The 23,277-nt window shown below is 41.2% G+C and overlaps 3 protein-coding genes across 7 annotated transcripts; 2 read left to right on the plus strand and 1 right to left on the minus strand.

Annotated features, from left to right (window-relative positions):
* Window positions 1-488: 488 nt before the first annotated feature.
* Window positions 489-11,115, plus strand: klhl21 (kelch-like family member 21). 4 transcript variants are annotated; one of them, XM_026368258.1, is made up of 5 exons: window positions 489-622; window positions 6,384-7,468; window positions 8,635-9,040; window positions 9,532-9,604; window positions 9,908-11,115. In XM_026368258.1, exons 2-5 carry the CDS (start codon window positions 6,442-6,444, stop codon window positions 10,235-10,237), a joined length of 1,836 nt encoding a protein of 611 aa, XP_026224043.1. In that variant the 5' UTR covers window positions 489-622; window positions 6,384-6,441; the 3' UTR covers window positions 10,238-11,115. The 4 variants fall into 4 exon arrangements, with proteins under 4 accessions (XP_026224043.1, XP_026224045.1, XP_026224046.1 ...); XM_026368260.1 differs by lacking the exon at window positions 489-622 and adding an exon at window positions 629-748; XM_026368261.1 differs by lacking the exon at window positions 489-622 and adding an exon at window positions 2,502-3,550.
* A 1,009-nt stretch (window positions 11,116-12,124) lies between these two features.
* Window positions 12,125-17,123, minus strand: zbtb48 (zinc finger and BTB domain containing 48). 2 transcript variants are annotated; one of them, XM_026366824.1, is made up of 11 exons: window positions 16,971-17,123; window positions 15,020-15,771; window positions 14,598-14,905; window positions 14,421-14,526; window positions 14,243-14,335; window positions 14,058-14,144; window positions 13,753-13,907; window positions 13,514-13,650; window positions 13,266-13,430; window positions 13,021-13,109; window positions 12,125-12,867 (listed from the first exon to the last, which is right to left on the minus strand). In XM_026366824.1, the coding sequence occupies exons 1-11, from the start codon at window positions 16,981-16,983 to the stop codon at window positions 12,430-12,432; spliced, it is 2,343 nt and encodes a 780-aa protein (XP_026222609.1). In that variant the 5' UTR covers window positions 16,984-17,123; the 3' UTR covers window positions 12,125-12,429. The 2 variants fall into 2 exon arrangements, with proteins under 2 accessions (XP_026222609.1, XP_026222608.1); XM_026366823.1 differs by having other exon boundaries at window positions 15,020-15,774.
* A 250-nt stretch (window positions 17,124-17,373) lies between these two features.
* Window positions 17,374-22,845, plus strand: nol9 (nucleolar protein 9). Its single transcript, XM_026368907.1, has 13 exons — window positions 17,374-17,572; window positions 18,245-18,766; window positions 18,852-19,062; window positions 19,217-19,347; window positions 19,457-19,592; window positions 19,780-19,876; window positions 20,141-20,238; window positions 20,530-20,697; window positions 20,780-21,032; window positions 21,121-21,235; window positions 21,388-21,562; window positions 22,039-22,172; window positions 22,294-22,845. The coding sequence occupies exons 2-13, from the start codon at window positions 18,299-18,301 to the stop codon at window positions 22,408-22,410; spliced, it is 2,103 nt and encodes a 700-aa protein (XP_026224692.1). The 5' UTR covers window positions 17,374-17,572; window positions 18,245-18,298; the 3' UTR covers window positions 22,411-22,845.
* Window positions 22,846-23,277: the final 432 nt, after the last annotated feature.

Below are 23,277 nucleotides of genomic sequence, written 5' to 3' on the forward strand. Positions count from 1 at the left end.
AGAAACTAGAGTCCAGGTGGGGAGACCATACCAAGGAGGATCAGTAGAGGATCAGACAGAGGAAACAGCAAAACATCATGCAACAACTCATCGTCAGGCGGATACAAAACAATTACAAGTTTGTATTAAACGCGTGTTTTTCCTACTCAGGACGTTTCAGTTGTTTACATCCATGTAGTTCATCACTCTTCAATCCTGCTGTTGGCTAGTTAGAGAGTCCTGTCGCTGCGTTTAAGTACTACTTGCAACTCAACACACGCACATGAGTGTTGTATTGTATTTTGTGCTTTTTGTCTGCCATGGGATGAAACGTTATTTTTATGAATATGCTTACAATCCATTTGAACCTAACATCTGTTTTGAAATAGTTTAAGGTTCCTTTCTGATTATTTAGATCTATGTTTTCCGACCTACGGTTGTGGTCTACCGCACCTGTCTGCGTGTTCATTTGGATATCAACATTTCCGCTAGTTCGTGAAGGCGGCGCTGGTTCCAGTACAGGGTATCATGGCGCAGAGGCCGGAGGGAGTCGCGGCGTCAAACTTTGATTCCAGCTCGATTTCGACTTTGTTAACGCGTTATACCCAGCTACGATATTAAAAATCGGCGAATAAAAACTCCGGTAAGTGGACTAGGACTGACTAAAGGTGTTTTTAAGGTCGTTGTTTAGTCACAGCGGAGGACACACAGCCTGACCACACGGTAACGTCGTGTCAGGACTCCCGTGTCAACACGACTCCAGCTTCAGGTTCGTGCTCAGTGTTGAATGTGTGAAATGGCGACTGCTGCTTCACAATACTGTCTGGTATCTGAACTGTTGTGCTGTCACGAACCCTACAACGAGAAGAGACAGCACAGAAACGGGTTTTGTGGAAGTCATTAACACGGCGCCGAAAGTTTGTTAGCGAGCTGCTGAAGCCTGTTCACTGTCCTGAGCATCCTAGCTAAATAAAAGATGAAGTGGAGCCTTCACTGACTGTGTGTGTGTGTGTGTGTGTGTGTAGCTTCAGGCCCAGCACTGTGCTGGAGCTACGATAAGTTAGCATTGAGCTGCTTTATTTGAATAGTCTCATGGACCAAATATGGCTCTGAGTATGCAGCAGTGGCTGACTGTACTCTGACTGTGTGGCTGCATGAGATACATGATACAAATGAGGACTCGTAACAGTCCTGATACAGGAGCAGGACGTGCAGGAGGCATGAGAACAGCACATGAACTCATCCCTGGTGAGAAAGCCTGAGTCATCAAACAAACCCTCTGAACAGTACTCAAATGAGTTCTTCCCTGCATTTCTAATATAAGATTAATCATTAATTGGCTGCTTATTCTTGTAGAAACAGCCACACTGTAAGTGTATTCATGAAAAGGGTTGCTTGTACTGGTTTGGGGTTCGTGGATTTGCTCAAGGCAAGTTGAAATAGTCTTAATCAATTTACTGCTTAATTCATTTCTAATTATAAAACAAACTAGAGCTTCCAGATTGTCAATTGCAAATATTTGTTAGCAGTAAATTGGATGTTCTTCAGATTATTGCGATTGAGACACTGTTCCACTACCATACCATGATTATAGCACTTCTCAGTCTCCTGAGTGCTGTTGCTGCTCGCCGCCTCATGCTGGCCCTCCTCATTGGAGAATTAGACTTGGGGTGTGTGCTGCGGAGGGTCTGGGGTTGCCTTTTTATGGCCAGGCCAGGCTCAGCTGTGGTGAACCAGGGGTTGATGTCGCTCCACTCTGATGGTTGCTTTGGTCCCAGCAGTCTGAAGTGAGAGCAGAGTGTGCAGCCGTTGTAGACAGGTTGTTATCCAAGAACTGTGCTTTGTACAGATGTAATTACTGTTATATGGCAGAATGAGTCACCATGTTGTTGATTCGATGTATTTGTTATTGTAGGAAAAACTTTATGTGTTATATGCTTATTTTCTTATCCTCTCTGTCTGTATTAATTATTTTGATCCGCAAAGCAGTGTAAGCGTAACACTTGTAAATTAAAATATTAAATAAGTATGTGAAATTCTGCACACAGTGAAGCTACTATTGATACAGAGATGACTAAAATGCAAAATAGTCAGGAAGCCAGTATGTAAATGACTTTAGGTGGTAATCTCGCGCCTGCAGGGGGGCAGAGTAAACATTGAGATCAGTTTAACGTTTAAAGTTTTAGATTTTTTTGGTTTGGGTGAAGCTTAATCATTCATATCACCATTCTGTTCTTTGTTATGGTGCTGTTGTTTATTTACTGTCTTTTTTCTCACTACATCACCCACTCCATTCCTGTCCCACACTCAAAGTTAGTTGGCATACATAATACTGGAAAAACTGCCCATATGGCAAGATCCAAACAGTCAGCTGGCTAACTCCTCTTTTAACTATTTTCTGCACACTTTGAACATGAACATATTATGAATGAAATGATTTTTGATCCGACTTTGGCAAATGATGTCTGCCGGCTCGTGCAGCCAGCAGGTCATTTTCTTAATGATTAGGTCATTATATAGTAATGACAGGTTATAGGATTATTGAACAAATTAAAATATTACACAAAGATAAGCTAATACCTAATACAAAATGCAGGGAGTGGGGTCGCGGTGGTCAGTTACTTTTTCAAACCATAATGTACTGTTTCACTTTGAAACTTGTTCTACCAAGGCCCAGTGAAGAGTCTCGCTCTTTACTCAGGATTCATAAGAGGCCTTTTTTTTTTTAAACTCAGCTTAAATCACAGCTTTGCTGTTTAAAAATCATGTCTTGCTTAGTTTGTTTCAGGTTTAGTTGCATTACTGCGTTGTATTAGCAGAAAGCAATATAAATGCAGAAGACAATACTTTTTATTTTCTTTACTTTTGTGAGGCCAAATTTGAAGCCACAATGTAATGAATCAACTTACACCCTCATGGGTTTTTCACATTACAGTAGGCGCAGTATTCGCTTCTCAAAAACTCCCAGGGTGCGCTTTGCTAAATGTTGTCTATTTAGCTGAAATGCTAATATTGCTAGCAGTCAATCAAATGTTGATAGATGCATCCTGAAATTTTGTCAAACAAACAAAAAAACGTTCTTTTTCCGGTCTCAATATGGGACATGTGGTATCAATTTGAGGGGGTAAATCAGGACCACAGCTAATCTAGCTAGGTTTTTATTTGCTCAAGTAGAGGCATTGTTTGCACACACAAAGTCAGCACATGTTAAGTTGAAGTTCAACATGCTAATTTAGTCAGTACATTAAAATTCAAAGTAATCCCTGAAGTTCGATGTACAGTTGTTGTGATTGCCCTCTTCCAATACATTAGTAACATGTTCCCACACACAGGAATAGACCCTCATTAACTGTTATAAGAAACAGAAAATAAAATAGCATCAACATCCATCATCCATAGTTTTGGTATGGATGTTCTGAGAGTCCTCTGACTAACAGCATTGTACCTCTCTGAGTGTTTTTGTCCAGAATATAAGTACAGGTCATGAGTTCAGCTCCAGTGGCTGACAGGCTGATGCTGCTATGATGAAAGCAAGTATGGACCCTTTCACCCATATAACCATGCTGTGAAGGTAGGTGGAGTAGTTGGCGGTTTGTAGTCATATGCTGGCTGTTACACTGCTCTCTCTGTGCTCTTCAGTCATAGCAGTGGGATTGTTTCCACACCTCCTCTCTTCCCTCCCTCTCACCCGTCCTTTGAGAATTTAAGTTTCTGTCTGCTATTCTTGGAGCTGCTTGGTAAACTCACTGAATTTAAGTTGCTCAATACCCCTGACTGTTGGAGATTTAAGGTAGCTCTTTGTTAGAAGTTTGTGAGTTGCTGTGTGTGACTGTGTAGTAAAACGTCCTCAGCCAAAACATGTAGATAAGGAACAGATGTAGCTAAATGACACCACGTTTTCAGCTCTTGTAAAGGAAAGCAGTTGTGAAAAGAAATCGCATACACAGCTCAGTTAAGGGAAAGGCTCATCACTTCTATGTAAGGAAATGCCGTTATTTTCTCTACTACAAAGACATTAACTTACATCGAAGTTCAAAAGACGTTTTTGTTATAGTGCAGGTCTGGGTTTTGAGGCCCTGTCTGCTCTTCATGGACCAGTTTGATCCCTCACAGAGCTATGTGGGCTGCTGCATTGTTGAACCCTTGTGTGGAATGTGCTCTAAATCCTTTGGGCAGAGAACCAAGGGCTTTATTGCAACCTTAAAACAAATCTCTGTAAGGAGACACCTGTGTATTTTGAGAAGGAATGATCATATCCAAATACTAACAGCAAGCTTGGATAGACCTTTATTATAGATTCCTGAACAGAATTTGTATTCAACTTGAACAGACTTGTGTTTAAAAGTGTGTTTGAGTGTTTTGCGGAGTTTGTACTGAGGCTATTTCTTTTTCTCCTGGTGATTTAAGTGGAGCCTATAACAAATATAATGAAATCAAGTAGTCTCACTTCACAGTTCACAAAAAATAAAATTACAGTACTGTATGTATATCAGAATGTGAAGCATTTTAATTTCCTTTTCTAGGGAGGGTTTGAAATCCCCATCACAATTTCACCATGTCTACAGTATGGCTATAACCAGGATAAAAGTTTGGTTTTGTCAAACTAAAAGTGCAAAATCCTAAAAATCCATATTCACATTACCTAATAAACTATTAAACATTAATCATCATGCAGACGCTGGAATCAGAGAATGGTTGACACTGTTGCTTAAAAAAATTCTCAAACTCAAAATTTAAATCGATAAACTACCAAAAAGTTTGAGGTTAACTTTCTGCTGATCCACTAATTGATCAGTTAATTAACAGCTAGTCAATTAATTTTGTGTTTAAAGAATGGCTGTCCTAACCTCACTGCTAAACTGTTTCTGTTATGTTACCATAGTAACATTTAAAAGCAGTTGTGCATTTGACATTTACAGTGATGAAGAGTACAATCATATCTTTCTATGATACAAGTAGTACTAGAAACAGTATCCCGAAAGGTTTAGCAGCACCAACAGCCAAAGCGTAAAGCACATGAGGAAAATATTATATTATTATCAATATTATTATTATCAATAGTATATTAAGTATACAATTTGTGGATAATACATAATCTTTTTTACATTACATTTTACAATACATTACAATATATGTGGTGCAACCAAATCTGCATCTGGTACTTACATTTGAGAGACACTAGACTAGTATTGTTATATTATTAGAGTTTTGTTTTGGAACAATTACAATTTTACCCAGACATGGTACTACATGGCACTAAAACTGCACAATAAATTTAACATGACAAAGGCCAACCTTATGATCATGGAACAAGAATGGGTGGGTCCAGGTGGATCAGCTACAATAAAGAAATTCATCCTCTGGGAACCATAAATGTCTGTAAGAAATTTCATGGCAAAATAATAAATCACAAAACAAAAAAACATCAGGCAACTGAATTTGTTTTTGTTGTACTGTCCCAGTACATTTCCACAACACTGTAACTGCAAATATCACATCCAGCACCATCATTATCATTCATTTTAATGTTTATGACTTTTCCATTTCTAAAGTTACGTCTTGATCACAAGTTTCTGACACCTTGGTCGTTCCTGCTCTAGTTCGTCTGCTGTGATCCAAGTAGGTCTCGGCTTTGCTAAGATGATTGCTGAATATTATGACAGGAAGCTGTGTGTTTTGGTTTGCTGCTGCGTTTAAAGTGGTGAGGAGGCCCGGGCTCAGCTGGTTCTTTTCTCAAAGACCGCTTACTCACAGTGACTGACCGCAAAGAAATACTAGTGGGAGGTGGGGGTTTACACTCTCCCTACAGTTTCAGCCCATGGCATGTTAGGTGTTCTCCCCAAATGCCCCCACCCTGCTTGAAAATGGACACTGCTTGTGTATTTATAGCCTCTGAGCACCACTGAGCTCTCTTTCTTAAACACGGGTAAGAAGCTGGTCATATTCATCAGAGTCGTGCTGAGCTTTGCCGTCGTATATTCTAGACTCTTGCATACTGTTACTTTGCTTGTGAAACGCCTGGACGGGCTGGTCAGGTAGGAGGGAAAACAATTTGAATTAATTCCTTTAAATTGATCCCTGCTTCGCAAATTAAAAGATGAGGATTCATTTGGCTTGTGTTTTACTCTGGTAGTCAGGGTGTTAACTTTTTTTTTCATTTGGTATATGATACATATACCAAATGTACTAATGTTCTAACTTATTGAACATATTATCTTTTTTGTCTTGAGTGATTGTAAATTGAATGTTTAGATTGTTTTTTGTCAGAACTACTTGATTGATTTGTTTACAATTTAAATACAAAATAAATAGTATAAAATTGTACTTTATACATTTGCTAATCAGCACATGTTTCTGTTTTATTTGGAATTTGATGTATCTTGTATTTTGTTGATCTGCTTTAGATGAGAAACTCATTCTGAGCACAACCACCAGAAACTGAGACACCTACAGAGAGCAGAGATGGAAAAGCCAGTGTTGCAGACACAACCATCCACCCTGCCTTTTTTCGACACAGCTCACGCCTTTAACCTCTTGCGAGGAATACATGAACTTCGCGCTGAAAGAAAGTTTTTTGATGTGACTTTGTGTGCTGAAGGTCGTGAGTTCCACTGTCACCGCACGGTGCTGGCTGCCGCCAGCACCTACTTCCGGGCTATGTTCACAGGAACGCTGAGGGAGAGTGTTATGGATCGGGTAGTTCTACACGAAGTGTCAGCTGAGCTTTTAGGTCTGCTGGTGGACTTCTGCTACACAGGACGGGTCACTGTCACTCAGGATAATGTGGACCTCTTGCTGAAGACAGCTGATCTGTTTCAGTTTCCCTCAGTTAAAGAGGCCTGCTGTGCTTTTCTAGAGCAGCGGCTGGATGTTTCCAACTGCTTAGAGATCCAGGACTTTGCTGAGGCCTATGCCTGCAGAGAGCTGGCAACAAGCGCTCGTCGCTTTGTCCTCAAAAACATAATGGAGCTGGCTAAAGGGACGGACTTTGAGCGATTACCTTGGAAGCGCTTGCTTGAGTTTGTTTCAGACAGTGAGCTTTGTGTGGACAAGGAGGAGACAGTTTATCAAATTGCTGTGCGCTGGGTGAAGGCTGATCTTCAGCGGAGACTGCACTACTGGCCTGAGCTCCTCCAGCAGGTCCGACTCCCCTTCGTCAGGAGGTTCTTTCTGTTGGCCCACGTGGAGAGCGACCCACTCGTCTACCTTTCGCCCACTTGCCTCCGCATGGTCAATGAAGCCCGTAGCTTCCAATCCTGTGAGTATGACCGGCATGACAGGCCCTGCCACCGCATGCGGCCACGGCCATCCACGGGATTGGCAGAAATACTAGTGGTGGTAGGAGGCTGTGACCAGGACTGTGATGAGCTGGTCACTGTGGACTGTTACAACCCCCAGACTGGACAGTGGCGCTACCTGGCTGAATTCCCTGACCACCTAGGAGGTGGTTACAGCATAGCTGCCCTTGGAAATGATATGTATGTCACAGGTAAGTCATTTAGCAGCATCCAAACTCCTTTGTATGCAGCTTTTCAACATGAATGTTGCAGATGTGATTATGGATTCTGTCTTTTTAATTTAGTTTTGTTTCGTCAGTCTTGTCAGGTGTAAATTCAACTATAGCTGGCTTATTGAAGGACAAGCCACAGACAGTGTACAGTGGTCACAGTTGCTGTAGGTATTAGTTTCACTGATGTGTGAAAGCTCCAGTCAGTAGATTTCCATTCCCGCTCCTTCATCTTACGAAATGGCCATGAGACAGTGCTTATAAATAAACTGCAAGCTCTCTGCCTAGCGGCTCCGTGTGTGAACAAGGCAAAGGGAGGCAGGACATGATGTGCTGCCAGGAGAGCAGCAGTGTTGTCATCATCATCGCTACCTGATCTGTCCAAACTTAAAAAGAAAAGCCTGTGTTTCTCTTGAGAAATCATCCTAAACCTCCACTCATGATGGTGGTCCATAAAATTAGCAATGTTAGCTCACTGTCTCAGTGACAGAAATAACAGCAGCTTAAACCAGTGTCATGTTGACAGGCAGATTTAGTTTTGTTAAGTTTGTTTATTAACACTTTTTTAAATGTATAGTAACACATTTAAATATTTGGAGCCAGAGTTAGTACTATTTGCTTATTAAAATATAGGTCATTATAATTTAAGTAGCTTAAAATATTAAAGGAGAAGGAGGAGGAATTCAGATAGCTGTGTTAGAGATTAACTGTGCTCTTATCTCATAAACTGAAAGAATCACCTGATAAAATATAGACAAATCCATCATTTCTAGCAAATAAAAATTCTGAGCTACCATATGGAAATCTAATGCCATCAATTAGATTATTTATTATGTCATTTAGGATATTTGTTATACAAACATCAAATTTGATATATAGTAATATTATTTAATATTAATTATATATTATATATGAAATATATTATTATGAAACTGTAATAATATTGTTGTTTAAGTACACGTTTACATAAAAAAATTATGTGTCCTATTGTAATGTGTTTATATTGTCTACAATATTAAACTATTAAAAATGATTTGAGAAGGTTTGCAGAAACCCAGATGAAGATGAACGACTATGTTGTGTATCTTACTGCTGAGATGAAAATGCAGAAAATCCTGGAAGAAAAACTGTATGTCTGTCTCTCTTAGGTGGCTCTGACGGCTCTCGCCTCTATGATGGTGTGTGGCGCTACAAGTCCAGTGTCAACGAGTGGACAGAGGTGTCTCCCATGCTGAAGGCCCGCGAGTACCATAGCTCTTGTGTGTTGAAAGGTCAGCTCTATGTGGTGGCGTCAGACAGCACCGAACGCTACGATCACGCTCTGGACTGCTGGGAGGCCTTACCCGCCATGCTGCACCCTATGGACAACTGCTCCACCACCACGTGCAACGGACGCCTGTATGCTATAGGATGTCTGACTGGGGAGGACACCATGGCCATCCAGAGCTATGACGCAGACACCAACCGTTGGTCCATGGTTAATTGTGGACAACTGCCTCCATGGTCCTTCACACCAAAGACTGTCACCCTAAACGGTCTCATCTACTTTGTCAGGTGAAATATTAGTTATATCTACTGCTAATTCAAAACAAACTGTAGTTAATGTTTTTGCTGTTTCATGGAACCTCAGCGGATATTAACATCAGTTTATGAACTATGGATTTATTCGTTTTGTAAATACGAACTGAATATACAATTTGCTATTTTTTTCTTAAAAACCTAAATATTAGTAAGTACTTAATAATTGTTGCAACTAACTGTTTCTCCATTTCACTTATAATTAATACTAAATTGCAATTGCCTTTGTTGGTAATATTATACTAATTAAAAGACATAAACCTGCTAAGCTTCAGGAAATGATTTTGACCCCTTTAAATAACAGTGTCCGCTTGTTTATAGATAAGTAATGTCGAACTATCAAGAACAGATTTCACATAAGATGTTGGTTGTTGAAACTGTCTAAACTGCAATAGTCATGACGTAATACTTTTGAATCAATGATTGTTTTGTGCAGGGGCTTGACTTTCTTATGTTTCTATTTGCAGAGATGACTCAGCTGAGGTTGATGTTTACAACCCTCAAAAGAACGAGTGGGACAAAATTAGTCCGATGACCCAGGTTTGTATTTCACCTCAGACTTCACGTCTCCCAGAAGCGGTAGTTTTCTAAAATAATAACATTTTAACAAAATACATTAAATAATTAAAATCATGAAGGCCCCAACACTTCTAAGATGAATGGTGAATGAGAGATTGCAGGTAGCTACAGAAACTAATGAAACAGCACTCCTCCAGTCCAGGTTTCTATCACACTGAGTGAATTTAGACTGGTCTGGTAACCTTGTACTTCCTTTTGTCAGTTTCAAAGCTCTGTTTATTACAACAAGGTCATTTATTCAAATTATTATTTTTTTCTGTCCAGGTTCATGTCGGAGGCAGTGTGGCAGCTCTGGGTGGTAAATTATATGTGTCTGGTGGTTACGACAATACATTTGAGCTGTCCGATGTGGTGGAAGCCTACGACCCGACCACATACACGTGGTCGCTCGCCGGACGACTGCCTCAGCCGACCTTCTGGCACGGCAGTGTCAGCATATTCCGTCAGTTTATGCCTCTGGTGTCCAGTGTGTTTGAACCTGCAGACATACCAGACTCAAATGCCATTCATCTGCACCGACATCAGCGTCACCAAGCGCTTCATAACCTCAACAACAACCTTAACCAGAACCAGGATGTGAACCCAGCCCACTGAGTTTGGACCTAGAAATTGCAACTACACACGTTTAGTATGTTCACACTCATTGTGCCATCGGTAGTTGACTGTTACCTCATCACAATGTTGAAGCTGTTAAGGCAACAGAGAAGTCTGAGCTCATTGTAATCCACTTGACCGTCACAGCTGAGAGTCACTTACCTGTTGACTGGATGAATTACAAAAAGGCTTTAGTTTAGTTTAGTGGGAGACCATCAGATGGTTCCCATCGAACGGGTGAAGAAGGCTGCTGTGCTTCACTGGAGGTGTGGGCACTGACATCTTCTATTTTTCAAATGTCTATTGATAGATTATTAATCAGTAATTCATTATTTCAATCACTTTTTATATGCTGATTTAGTTAGAGGTTTTTCTGTGTTTTACAAGGTAAACATGTTATCTTTTGAGTTGTTGGTTGGACAAATCATGAAGAAGACAGCACCTTTTGGATTTAGGAAGTTGTATTTCCTAAATGGTCAGACTAGATTATAAACGATAAACCATAGTTGTAATGTTCTAATAATCTGTCATCTTTAGATACAGCCCTAACATAAATCTCACATTTGGATTGCTGGTCAGCTTTTCTAAACAGTTTTTTTCTAGCACTATCTCTTCTTTGCTTGTGCAGCAACAGGTTCCTGGAAAACGTTAAGGAGGAGGACTTCAAATGTATGTTTCATTAACTGCTGCTCCCTGAGTCTTTGGTGGATGTGACAGTCCCCAGCAGTTCTAGGGGTGTCTGTGTAGGATGATGTCCATGTTAGCAGTGGATACAAACACAATAAATTGAAATTTGAAATGCTTCACAGGGAGCTCCACTGATTCAACACTGTTACAGCAACTGCTGCATATGTAAAAAAAAAAAAAAAAAAATTAGATAAATAGTTTCAAGCTATTTGGGGCTGAAAACTTCAAAAAAACACAACAAAACAGAGGTGTCTGTGTGTGCGTAGGCACCAGCCTTTGACAATGTAGACAGCTGATATCTTTGCAGCATTGATTTTCATCCTTTTTTTAAAATACTGCCCACCTTCAGTCGGACAATAACTCCCTCCACGTACTCAACGCAATAATGTGTTTACATTCCAGAAATGAAGACAATCACAAATGATACTTAGCACTCATCACAGATTGCTTAATATGATGGGTTGTTCTAAGTTGTAGCAGAAAGTGTGAGAGTAATCCTGTCACCATTGTAGAATTTCAGCGTAGCTGCATGTGATGTGTACCCCGTTGATACTCTACCTTTATAACCACCAGTCGAATGTGCATGAATCATTTTCTTAGAGAGACGTATTTATGGATGTTTTCATGTTTGTGTATTTATTTACGCATATATTTGTGCTGTGGTTGCTGAAGATGCCCCTGCACTTCACAACAAGAGCGGTGACACTTCATGTTAGTGAAAGGTCCGGCAGTCTCAACTGGAAGTGCAGAAGAATCTCACCCTGGCTCTCACGTCAGTTAGTTTTGCTTTAGAAGAAATGGTGTTTTAGCGTGTTTGTATGGTTTTGTTAATGCATCATTTCCTTAGTTTTTGTTCAAGTTTGTGACGTTGAAACAGTTTTGTAAAGACACTTAACTGTTGTACTGTGTTTGTGTAACGTTTACAGTGTGGTTATCATGATTTAAACTGCAGGCAGGTCTAAGAGAGTTTATTCTGCTGAATCGTCACGTTCTTATGTTTGAGTTTTTATTTTGTCTTATGCATTCACTTATAAAGCTGTATATTTTAACAAAACCATGACCCTGTGTAGTTTCTATTAATAAGGATGAGCTCTTATGTGTAATAATGTGCATCTTTTATGACGTAATGAGAAGTCAGTAAACATTAAAGCTGCTCCGTGGAGTTCGGTTGTATATATGGTAGGTTCACGTTCAGAAACAGTGACACTAAATTCCAACATTCATTTATTATTGGGTTCAGATGCATATTCATTAGAGAAGCCTTAACAAATCCAGCGAAAAATATCAGCCTCCACAAGCATGCTGTTCACTAAACTACTGAAAGCGTGTGAAGTACTTGCTGCTATTCTCTTGCGTGTTGACAAGAACAACAGTGTCTGACTTTTTCACTTTCTTCTTTGCCTCTGCAAAAGTGGTGGTATTCACAGTAACCTCACTTCGGAGTCAGTAGTAGTAGTAGTAGTAGTAGTAGTAGTAGTAGTAGTACACAGTGTCTGCTGTTTCACTCAGCTTTTACTCTTTGCTATATTCCCAACGATTCCCTCCATATCCACCGTGGAGTTGTACGCTTCAGCCACCAGCTGCGTTTGCTGCAGGACCTCTGGCACAGAGAAACCCTCCACTGCCTCGACCTGCCCCAGGTTCTGGTTAGACACCACCTCCTCCATTGCACCATCGCTCGACTCGATCACCACCCTCATGATGCAACTAGGGCCGAGGCCCGGCGAGGAGACGGCCTCTAAGTTTGTGGATTCCTGGATGACACTGGTGTCTGGTGTGTAATCTGTGTCGTCATTGATGAGCGAAGCTTCTGCTGCTTTGGTTACTTTGTTCTCCTCAGAACCTCCGTCTGCATCCTGCACTATCACGTTCCTCAGTTTCCTCTGCCGGGGGTTGTAGTTCTCAGTGCGTTTGTGGATTTGAATGTGTCGCCGCAGGTGTGCCTGGAAGAGAAATGCAGAGATGCCCTTCAAGATTGAAACATGGTAACAGTCATTCTTTGTTACACCAACAGATTCATTATTAGTGGAGAAGCACTGCAATACACAGATCAACGTAAATGAAAGTAAGAGCCAGTGACTTAGCACTGAGCCTACCTGTCGAGTGAACTTATAGCCACAGTCTATACACTCAAACTTCCTCATGCCTTTGTGGCGACGCACGTGAACACGAAGTTGTTCCCTCGCTGGTGACGACAAACAGCACAAAGATACTGACATTAGTAATACTATCTTATCTCATTTGTGTTTTTCAGAGCAGAGACGTGTTTTGATTGGTTATTCTTGATCATACTGTGAGTGAACAGCCCCTCTATGCTATAACCAGCATACCAGTGTCCTACCTTTGAAGGTTTTGCCACATATGTGACAACAGTGGGGACGGCCATCCTCGTGCTTGCTGGCTTTGTGGCGGATGAGGGCGCCTTTCTCAGTGAAACGCTGCTCACAGACGTCGCAGCTAAAGGGACGCTCGCCAGTGTGTGTCCGATGGTGTTTATCTAGACTGGCTGGTGTTAAAGACAGTCTGGTTCAACCGTATATCGCGTACAGTTGCTTGGGCTAATTTACTAATTTATTTGAATTCTATTACCTTGTGTCCTGAAGGTTTTGCCACAGAGATGACATTGGTATGGCTTCTCACCACTGTGTATGCGCAGATGCATGTTGAGGTTGTTCTTCTGGGAGAATGCATGGCCACATGAATTACAGACGAAAGGCCTCTCATTCCTGTACAAGAAGCAGAACAAAGAAATAAAGACTCAAACAACCTGCCCAAAAGCTACAAAAGCATTTAGGGAAACTGATGTCCACAAATGCACATCCCGCTACCTGTGAATGGCTTTGATATGCATCTGCAGGCCGTTGCGGCTCGACGCTCGGTGGCCACACTCTTCGCACACGAACGGCTTTTCGCCTCGATGTTTGGCTGCTTCGTGCACGCGCAGTTCTGTCCGTGTTAGGAAGGTTTTGGGGCACTGGGGACACTAAAGACGAGACATTGTTTTAACAGAATAAAAAAATGAATAAAAATGAATGAATGATCCGCGACACAAGTTAAACCATGACAGCTCTATTTAATGAACAGCAGGTGTCAAAGGTAAGTCATCAAAGTCATCAGAGCATTAAAGACCTACTGCATGTGGTTTGGGATAACCATGGACCTTCATCATGTGAAGTGTCAAGTTCTTCTTGTGCATGAATTGTTCACTACAGGTTGAACACTGATAAAAAAGATAAACACAATTGATTAATTTATTGTTATAAACTGTATGTACAGTGTCTTTATGGACAGTTAGTTTGATTCGATGAGCAGCTCTACCTTGTGGGGCATTTCTCCTGTGTGGGAGACAATGTGCAAACGCAGCTCTTCTTTTCCACTAAATGTCGAGGAGCACGTCGGGCACCTGTACGTCTGCAATGACAGCACAGTAGCTGCCTGCATTGAACTAAATGAGGTCCTTTTGATTTCTCATCTGGACCTTTTCTTTCCTACTCACCTGAACTCGGACACAGTCTCTCATCTCGTGACTCAAAAGATTCTCCTTCCTGAAGTACCTCTTTCCGCACTTGAGACAGCCAAAGGGTCTCTCCCCTGTGTGCCGCCTATGAAAAAGAAACGTTAGTGGCTATTCTCTCAATAGTACTGCCAACCCAGAGCTGCTGAAACGTTGTACCTGTTGTGGACTTTGAGGTAGTATTTGCTCTTGAAGGTTTTGTCACAGACGGGACACTGCACGGACTCGTTCTTGGACTCTTCTTCCACGGCCTCTCCAGTCTCGATTTTGTCCGTTTTACCTTGGGCCTTGCGTTTCCTTGCTGTCGATGTGGACGGGGCTGAGGGACTGGTCTCGGTGGCTGGCACATACTCATCATCTGAACCCTCGGTGATACCCTCAAAATCGCCCACATCGTCATCTTCTTCACTTCCCTCGATTATCTGACTGGCACCATTGTCGTTTATTCCATCCTGCAGCTCGGTTACCTGCAAATAACACAAGATTACAGTCTAAGCATCATAATTACCTTTAAATTCATTCTTTGCAAGTAGCAGTAAATGCTTATTAGGTGCAATACTTTTTACAGGCATGTGCTGTACCTCAGTTTCACCAGCTGGCTGATCTGAGGTTGGACCGTCCACAACAGCATCACCACTTTGTTTGTCCACAGAGATAGTCAGGGTCATCTTACTGTTTTTTTCAGTGGCTGTAAAATCATAGGTGGTGGTTTCATCAGTTACCAGTCGCCTGGGGCCCTTCACTACACGACCAGAGCGGGTGGTAGTAGTAATACTGGTAGCAGTGGTAGTACTGGCAGCCATACTAACACTGGCTGTTGCACTATCACAGCTAGACTCATCTTTTGTGACTGTCAGTAAGCTCTCCTCTTTGACTGGACAATGCAGGTTTGCATCTGATGCCGACTTTCTAGGCCTCCCTCTTTTACGCTTGAAAGGCCCAGGATCTGTAGAGCTTTCCTTGAACTGTTGACAGAGTGCAAGTGCTTCTGGTACACACAGGCTGGTCGCTGCATGCTGCACCTTGTTCAGGTTGGCAGAGTCTAGCTTCAGCTCCCCAGTGTAGATGAAGTTAAGGAGCAGCTCCAGTCCATCATCGGGGCAATCCTGCAGGCAGAACTCTGTGCACGACACGGCAGGCATGCTGGACTGCTGGAACAGTTCACTGAAACAGGCGAGGATGTTGCGGTGGGCAAGGTAGACCACCCCACCTCCCACATTCAACACTGCATCACAAAACCTCCCTACTCCCCTCTGCTGGTTGAGGGAGGACAGGACACGCTGAGCATGTTGGCTCTCTGCTGCAGGCATCACTCCACCTTCCCTGAATGCTGCTGCTGCATGAGACAACAATATTGAGTTTCTGGACGGATGGCAGGACAAAACATGAAATCTGTAGATGTCACATCAGTATAGTAGTACTTGTACTTTGAATATTTTCTTTTTACAGTACTTATGATTCTGTGTCACCATATTTCTGAGAGAATTTTCCACTTTTTACTAAACTGCGGCAATCTATTCTATTGTATATACACGGTGAATTATCTTTAAATATGAATATATAAATGTAGATTTTAAGCTCAATAGTAGCAATCAAATAAAAATAGAATAGTTAATGAAGGCAAACATATAATTTAACAATCAACACAACGATTTGACTCCATTATTTCCAGCAACCTGTGACACACCATTTTAATGACTGTGCCACTCTCCCAGCTACGATGTTACGTTTTTCTGTGATTATACTGTTGAATGACAGTAATTGATGCCAATGCAACCAGATCTATGAATACTAAACACACACATATTTGAAAAAATACATAAATATAATTTTTACATACGTAAAATAATACATTTATGACACTCTCCCACTTTGTTGCTTCAGACAACAAACCTTTTTAAGGATTATGCGATAAAAAAACAAATAATAAACACGTTAAATACCATCACTAAGTGTGAAAAATACTCTGGAGGATGAAGAATGGGTGTCACACTCTCTGATGAGGAGAGACAGCTGTCATCCACATATGTCATAAGAGGTTTATGAAATAGGATGAGCTGAAGGAAGAGTAAATCCTACTTTTTACTAACAAAACTATCTGTTCTTTACTACAGCAGGTAAATAGTAAACACAGGTACATTTCTGCAGTGGTAAAAACCTTTTAATAGCACACAGAAAGGACATTTCATCTTTTAAAAAAGGTATTACTATGTCATTATCTTCAACAGGCAAGATGAAATATTTTTACGTTTCTAAGTGACATTTATATCTTTTAAGATCTTTGCCTTTGAGGGAAGTGAATTCATGTGTGTTTAAGACTTTTCGAGAACTAAGCAGACTTAGTGAACATCGAGGTCTGAGTGACAGCTACGCTAATTGTTCGCTATTTTAGAATCATATCTCTAAACTGCTAAAAATGTTTATTATTATGTTTAATATTATTATTTTTATTCCACTCCCCTGGCTACCTACCGATATTGACGTTTATTTTCTAGCACATATTTTAAGACGCTCCCTTAGTGTGACACTCACCTGACAGCTGCATTTGGACACAGGCATTAGCAGGTGCGATGAAAACTGCTTATTTACTCTTAACTTTTAAAAAGCTGCATTCACGTCGGGATGTTATGCACAATGTTAAAAAAAATAGCAAAGCTCAGCTACATGCACCTTGTTTTCGTTTCTTTGTAGGCCCCTAAAAACTCGACCAGGAACAGGATGTGACGTCGTTTATGCGACCGAACTCCGGGAAAGATGTATTTGTATTGACCAAAATTACACCAACTTTCTCGACAATAACGATAAAAGTTGAAATACCCAAACTCATTATTTTTGACTGAATTGTTTTTAACATATTTTCTGGATTAATATGAATTTGATATAAGGAACGAAATTTGTATGGACACATTGTTGTAAATAACAACACTCCGGGTAAAACCATGGTCGACCATCTAGACGCAGCGTTTGTTTGTGGCTCACACATGTAGGTTAGCTAAGCTAGCCTGTGAGCGCCGCTGTATTCACAGCTGGCCGGCTTCGTTGATTCACTTTAGGACATTTTAAGTCTTGTCCAATTAGTAAAATTATTGAGGGTAGCCTCTGCGGTTTTATAGTGTGTTTTTCCCACAATTGGGGTAGGTTTTCTCAATTTGCATGTAGCAAGTCACACAACGTTAGCTAACGCTAATTTCTGGAAGGCTGCAAATTATTCGCACAGATAACGTGACGCTAAGTTTAAAATTCATTCTGCATTGTTGTCTGACAACGGGTTGATCTTTAGATTTGAATTCATTTATCATTCGGCGTCAGCGTTGATACAATATCAAAAATAAACAGTAAATTTAGCTTGTTTCATGCCTTAGCACTGTTAGCTTAATGGTAGCTTTCAACTCCCGTTTAATTGTCTCTCATCTAGATGCGGATATAAGATGCTGCACATATATGGGACTAGAACTATTTTTCTTTTTATTATCTATTTATCTGCCAATTCTTTTTGTGCCTCTATCGTAACCAGTAAGGGCGGGCGAGAAGGGGGAAATTGCCATTTTTGTGTTTGTGAAAATAGAATAAAAATCTGGAACAACGTTTTACATCCGCTGAAGTCGACTTTGTAATCAAGTCGAGGTTTGATCAACTTCAATGCAAATCCTAGTAATTCTGGTTTGAGGGACACCCCCCCAATAATATTTTGTTTTATTTAATTATTGATATTTTGTAACATACATGACTAATAGTCTAATGAATAATAAAAATAATAACTAGTTGCATCACTAAATAAAACCCTGTCCTTACCTCTCTCTTTTCAGGTATCGTTTTTGTTTTTCATTGGCCTCCACATAAGACTTGATAATTAGAGAATCATGAAGGTGAACAAGCCTGCACAGGTAAAAGGCCACGTAAAATCTCAGAAGTGGAAAGATGTGAGGGGGAAACGGCTGAGGCATCCCATCAGCTCCTCTGAACTCAACTCTTCACCGGTCATGGCCAAAGTGATAAAGGAGCACCAGACATCTTTAAAGAAAAAGCCCTCTGTCAAGAGACTGAAAAATAAAGCAAAGTCTGTCTCTGACTCCAAGAAAAGTGCTTCTCAGTCTGGAATTAATAAATCTTACACTCAGGCTAATGGAAGTTCAGCATTTACAATAGACATGGACTCTGATGACTCACAGGACTGGAAGGAGTATTCCCAGTCCATTCATAGGAATGGCGTGACCCTGGGGGACGTGGAGGATGCCCGGCCAGGTAGATTGGATGGAGACGCTCTCCGTTACTGTGCAGAGAGAGGCGATCGGCTCAACCATGCAGTACTTGTCATGCAGAAGGATCAGGTATGCTTACGAAATTTTTGTAAATTAACGAGAAAAATATTTTTTATCTAATCCTTCAACTGACCAATGTGCTGCTCTCCTGCAGAGTTTGTGTTTCCGTGGGAAGTGCTTTTTGACCTGCCTGTATGGCCGTGTGGAAGTGATGGGGTTTACCATCGAAGAAGGCCAGCAGTCCTATCCTCTCTTCTCCCCAGCGTCACATTGTCCTCTAACCATTAGAGCACTGGAAAACTCCGACGACACTAGAGATGACAAAACAGAAGCTTCAACAATCCTCCGAAAGTACTTGCCAACAGGTGAATATTCTTAGGAGAGAGATGTAGACTTTGTGCAAACATATTTACACGTTTTAGGTAAGGAGTTATTGTTGGGAGCCGTACATCAGGATGGGTTTGTACTGGGATTGCTTTATTATACACACTACGTACCCTCTCAATATGCTTTTTGCAGCGTCACGGAAAAAACTGGTAAAAAGGGTCATGTCAAACTCATCTATCATCCTACTGGAGCCCATGGAGACACCTCTGACACGGTTTCTGTCAAGCTTTACAGATCTCAGTGAATTATTCAGCCCCCCAATGGCAAGTTGACTGACACAGACACGCAAACATTTAATTTGGGTTTGAACTTGAATCAGCAGTTTGTCTTTTGTGTCTCTAACAGAAGCTTTTTATCACTTCTTGTTTGTAGAGTGAACTCATGTCAGCCGTCCTTGACACGCCGCTCAATGGTTTGGGAATGATTCCACTGGTCAGCGCTGTCGAGGGCCTGAAAACGTCAAAGAGCTACAGAGATGCTCTTAACACAGTTGTCAGTGCCTGCAGAGGTACGTCCCCGTCATGCATTTAGAGGGTAAAAATGAAGTATGGTGTTTTTCCCTCACAGTGCAAAGCCAAAAGCGGCTTGTAAAACTACAATAATCAGTATATTATTATCTGTATGCTCTATATTACTATATAGTAGTAGCAGCAGAATCCAGGATCTTATATTGTGAACATGTTTTCCACTCACAGGGGACGTGGATGGTTGTGCAGTTATCCTTGTTTGTGGGACCAAAAATGTGGGCAAGTCAACATTTATCCGCACCCTAATCAACACTTTACTAAATCAGTAAGTACTACTAACATTAATATATGCTACCATTTTATGTATCCTATATACTTTATGCTGGTATGTTGATGTTGGTGCATAGATGATATGACATTGCATCATATGTTTTTTGTTTATTACAATTTGCTCCTGACCTTACATTCTTCTACTAGTTTACACCTTAACACCTCAAAGTCCGTATGACACATGGAAGGATAATTTGGCAGCATTTTTTCTTGTGATCTAAATGCATTTTTCTTTTTGTGTGTGTGTGCGCGTCCACAGCACGACTAGCGTAGATTATTTGGAAGGTGACCTCGGTCAAACAGAATTCACCCCTGCTGGTTGCCTGTCTTTGTCGACTGTCAGAGAACCACTTCTGGGTAGGTTTTTGTCCCTGTTACGTCACATCACACCTGAAAAAATGTCATTATTTTGTTTTGGATTATTTTGTGCTTGATTCCTTGGTTTTTTGTTTTTGTTTGTCATAACTTTTAAAAATGCGATTTTAAAAGATATTTTTAAAAGATATTGATAGGGTCATTTAAGTTGGTACTGAAGCATTAATACTGTTATAGTAAGTGGGAAGTATGTTAAGGTTTTAATTAACTATGTTAATGTGTATGTGAACAGTGTTTTAAGGATTAGAAGACTCATATTGAGATGTTTTTCAGGTCCTCCTTTCACACACCAGCACACACCAGAGCACATGATCTATTATGGTCAGTCATCATGTGAGTCAGACTTAGACCGCTACCTGGAATCCCTGAAGTCCTTGTGGCGTAGACGATCACAAAGCAGAGAGACTCCCATCATTGTCAACACCATGGGCTGGGTCAAAGGTGAGCACCAGAATGAAAGGGACTTTATATGTACAAGTTGTAAACAATGTCTGAAAGTAATTCTTGTCCTTGCTGTCCCCAGGTTTTGGATTCCAGCTGCTCGTTGACATGATCCGCTTTTTCCCAGTCTCGCACGTCATCCAGCTCGGTCATAGTGGCACCACTCAGTGTCCCGCCCTCACTCCAGAGTTTCTGAGGACGGCACACGGCTGCCAGACACACCCACCTGCCCAGACTGCTCTGGATGAGTTTACAGAGAACCACAGTCCCCCCAGAAGCTACACTCACCTTATTGTACAGTCAGAATTTCAAGGAGTGGGACGCCAAGGAACAGCGTAAGTGCACCACTATTGGCCTTTGATTACAGTAACAAATGAAACCTTCCACTGGGTTTATTGTTGATGTGTGCATTTTATTTGACAGGAAACACCAGCGCTCTAATGAGCACAGGGAGCTGTCGTTGCTGGCTTACCTGAGTCAACTGCAGTCTCCTGATCCTGGACCAGTTAGACCTCTGCACAGCCTCACCCCATACCAGGTAAGGGAGAGAAGGCACTACTAATTTCTACCAGTTTCTACATCAATTTGAGAAAAGGTTCCAGGATAAAACTTCAAATAGCTGTGTTTCAATGTGTGGTCAACTCAGATTGAATGTTTCAGTACCTTTTCATTCCCCCTCTGAACCCATAGGTGCCGCATAAAGCCGTGGCATTGGGTGTGATCCACTGCGAGGTGGTGCCCAGTCACATGTTTTATGCTGCCAATGCCAGTCTAGTGGGGCTCTGCTGCTTGGGAGAGAAAGTAAATAGCAGGGGAGGTCCAGTCCTGCTCTCCCAGGCTCCTATCTGTCCATGTGTGGGCTTTGGTAAGTATTCAGTCTGAGCACAGCTCGCACACCTTGAAGCCATATTTCACTCAGATCTGATCACACAGACATGATACTTGTTTTTTTAGATTCAGTGTGAATCATGTCTGTAATGTCCAGTGAAGATAAAAATGCACAAATTCAACCTCAAGAAATCACACAAGTAATCCAGTGGTACTTGTCTGTTATTTAACCATAGATTAAAACTATCAAATGCTTGTATGTAAACTGCAGGTAACTCAAGGGCTCCATGTAAAAAAAAGTAATGTTTTACTTGCACTCCAATCTCTCCAATCCCTGGAGCACTATGGATTTGCTCAAACAATAACATTATGCAGTATGGCATGTCTGGCTAATGTTTATGCTCTAAAAGCCTGTAGGTAAAGGAAGTGAAAACCAGGCAAAAAAAAAAGACAACGGTCAGAACAAACTTGCGTTTAAGAAATGAATATATTGTTCATGTTGGTGTGTTCCAGGTGTGCTCCGAGGTATTGACATGGTACAAGGTCTGTACTTTTTGCTGACGCCCGTGGATCCCTCCATCCTCCGTAAGGTCAACTGTCTCCTGCTTGGAGCCATATCGTTGCCTTCCTGTATCCTCACAACCCAGGTCAGATGACAAGTCAAGTCAAACTTTATCTTTTAACATCAAAACTTTTTTTGAAGGGGCTGCACCTGTCCCAAGCTTTCTTTCAGTGTGACTTCTGATACCTTTTGTGTGTCTGTTTCAGTCTGGCTTTGAGGGAGAGATGCCCTACGTCACCACCGACTACAGTTTTGATCTCACCGGTGCAGGAAAGCTGCGAGTCTTCAAGGGGCTGATGAGACCCAGCCAAATAGGGATGTAATGACTTTCTCTAAACAGCAGCAGTTTATCACCCTTCACATTCTTGGCTGCTCAGCTCCAGCCTTTGAATGTACAGAACTGGATCGCTGCCAGGATCTCAGACTGCAGGAGGAGACGGCAGCCTTCTTGTTATTGGACTTCCTTTTGTGAAAGCCTGGAGAACTTTCACCACATCACACAATCTGCTACTGCTCCATACATTTGATGGCACTGTGAAGGAGTTTCAGTTTTCAAATGGACAGCATTGTCATACCTTGTAGTTACCGCTCTCGTTCTTTGTAGGTAAACGTGAAGATATTAAACAAGAAAGAACGTTTGTTCAGACTTTGCTTTTTTTTTGTTTGTTTGTTTTCAGGTTCTGCTGATATTTCTCTCACAAATGAGGATTCCATGATTCACTGTAGCAAATCCATCACAGTAAAATCCCTAATTCAGACACCTTGTTGATTTTCACAGTTGTATTATGGGATACAATTTCCACTGCCAAGTCTTTTATGTTGCTTTTGGTTACATCCAACTTCCAACATCCAACTACTAAAGTAAAAACCAGAGTAAGCTGAGTAAGGAGCATTCTGGAAATGTAATCAATTTCCAAAAGACAGAAGCCCATTTGTTTGCCCATTAACAGAAGCAGTGTTGTTTTTATGGCAGGGTTTGGCTGAAATGGCTCTATTTTTACTGCTTTAAATGTCGCACATTTATGTGTTACAGCACTTCAAAAGTAATTTTTACTTTTTGTAAATGCAACATGTTTACAGTTTCTTACGCACGCTCATGTGGGATATAGGAGTAAATAAAACACAAAGATTATTGTGGTTCTTGGTGCCACCTTTTGTACCACGAGGGGGCAGCAAATGGGAGTTTGGAC

This window comes from Anabas testudineus, chromosome 7 (genome assembly GCF_900324465.2).
Source record: "Anabas testudineus chromosome 7, fAnaTes1.2, whole genome shotgun sequence".
Lineage (NCBI taxonomy): Eukaryota > Metazoa > Chordata > Actinopteri > Anabantiformes > Anabantidae > Anabas > Anabas testudineus.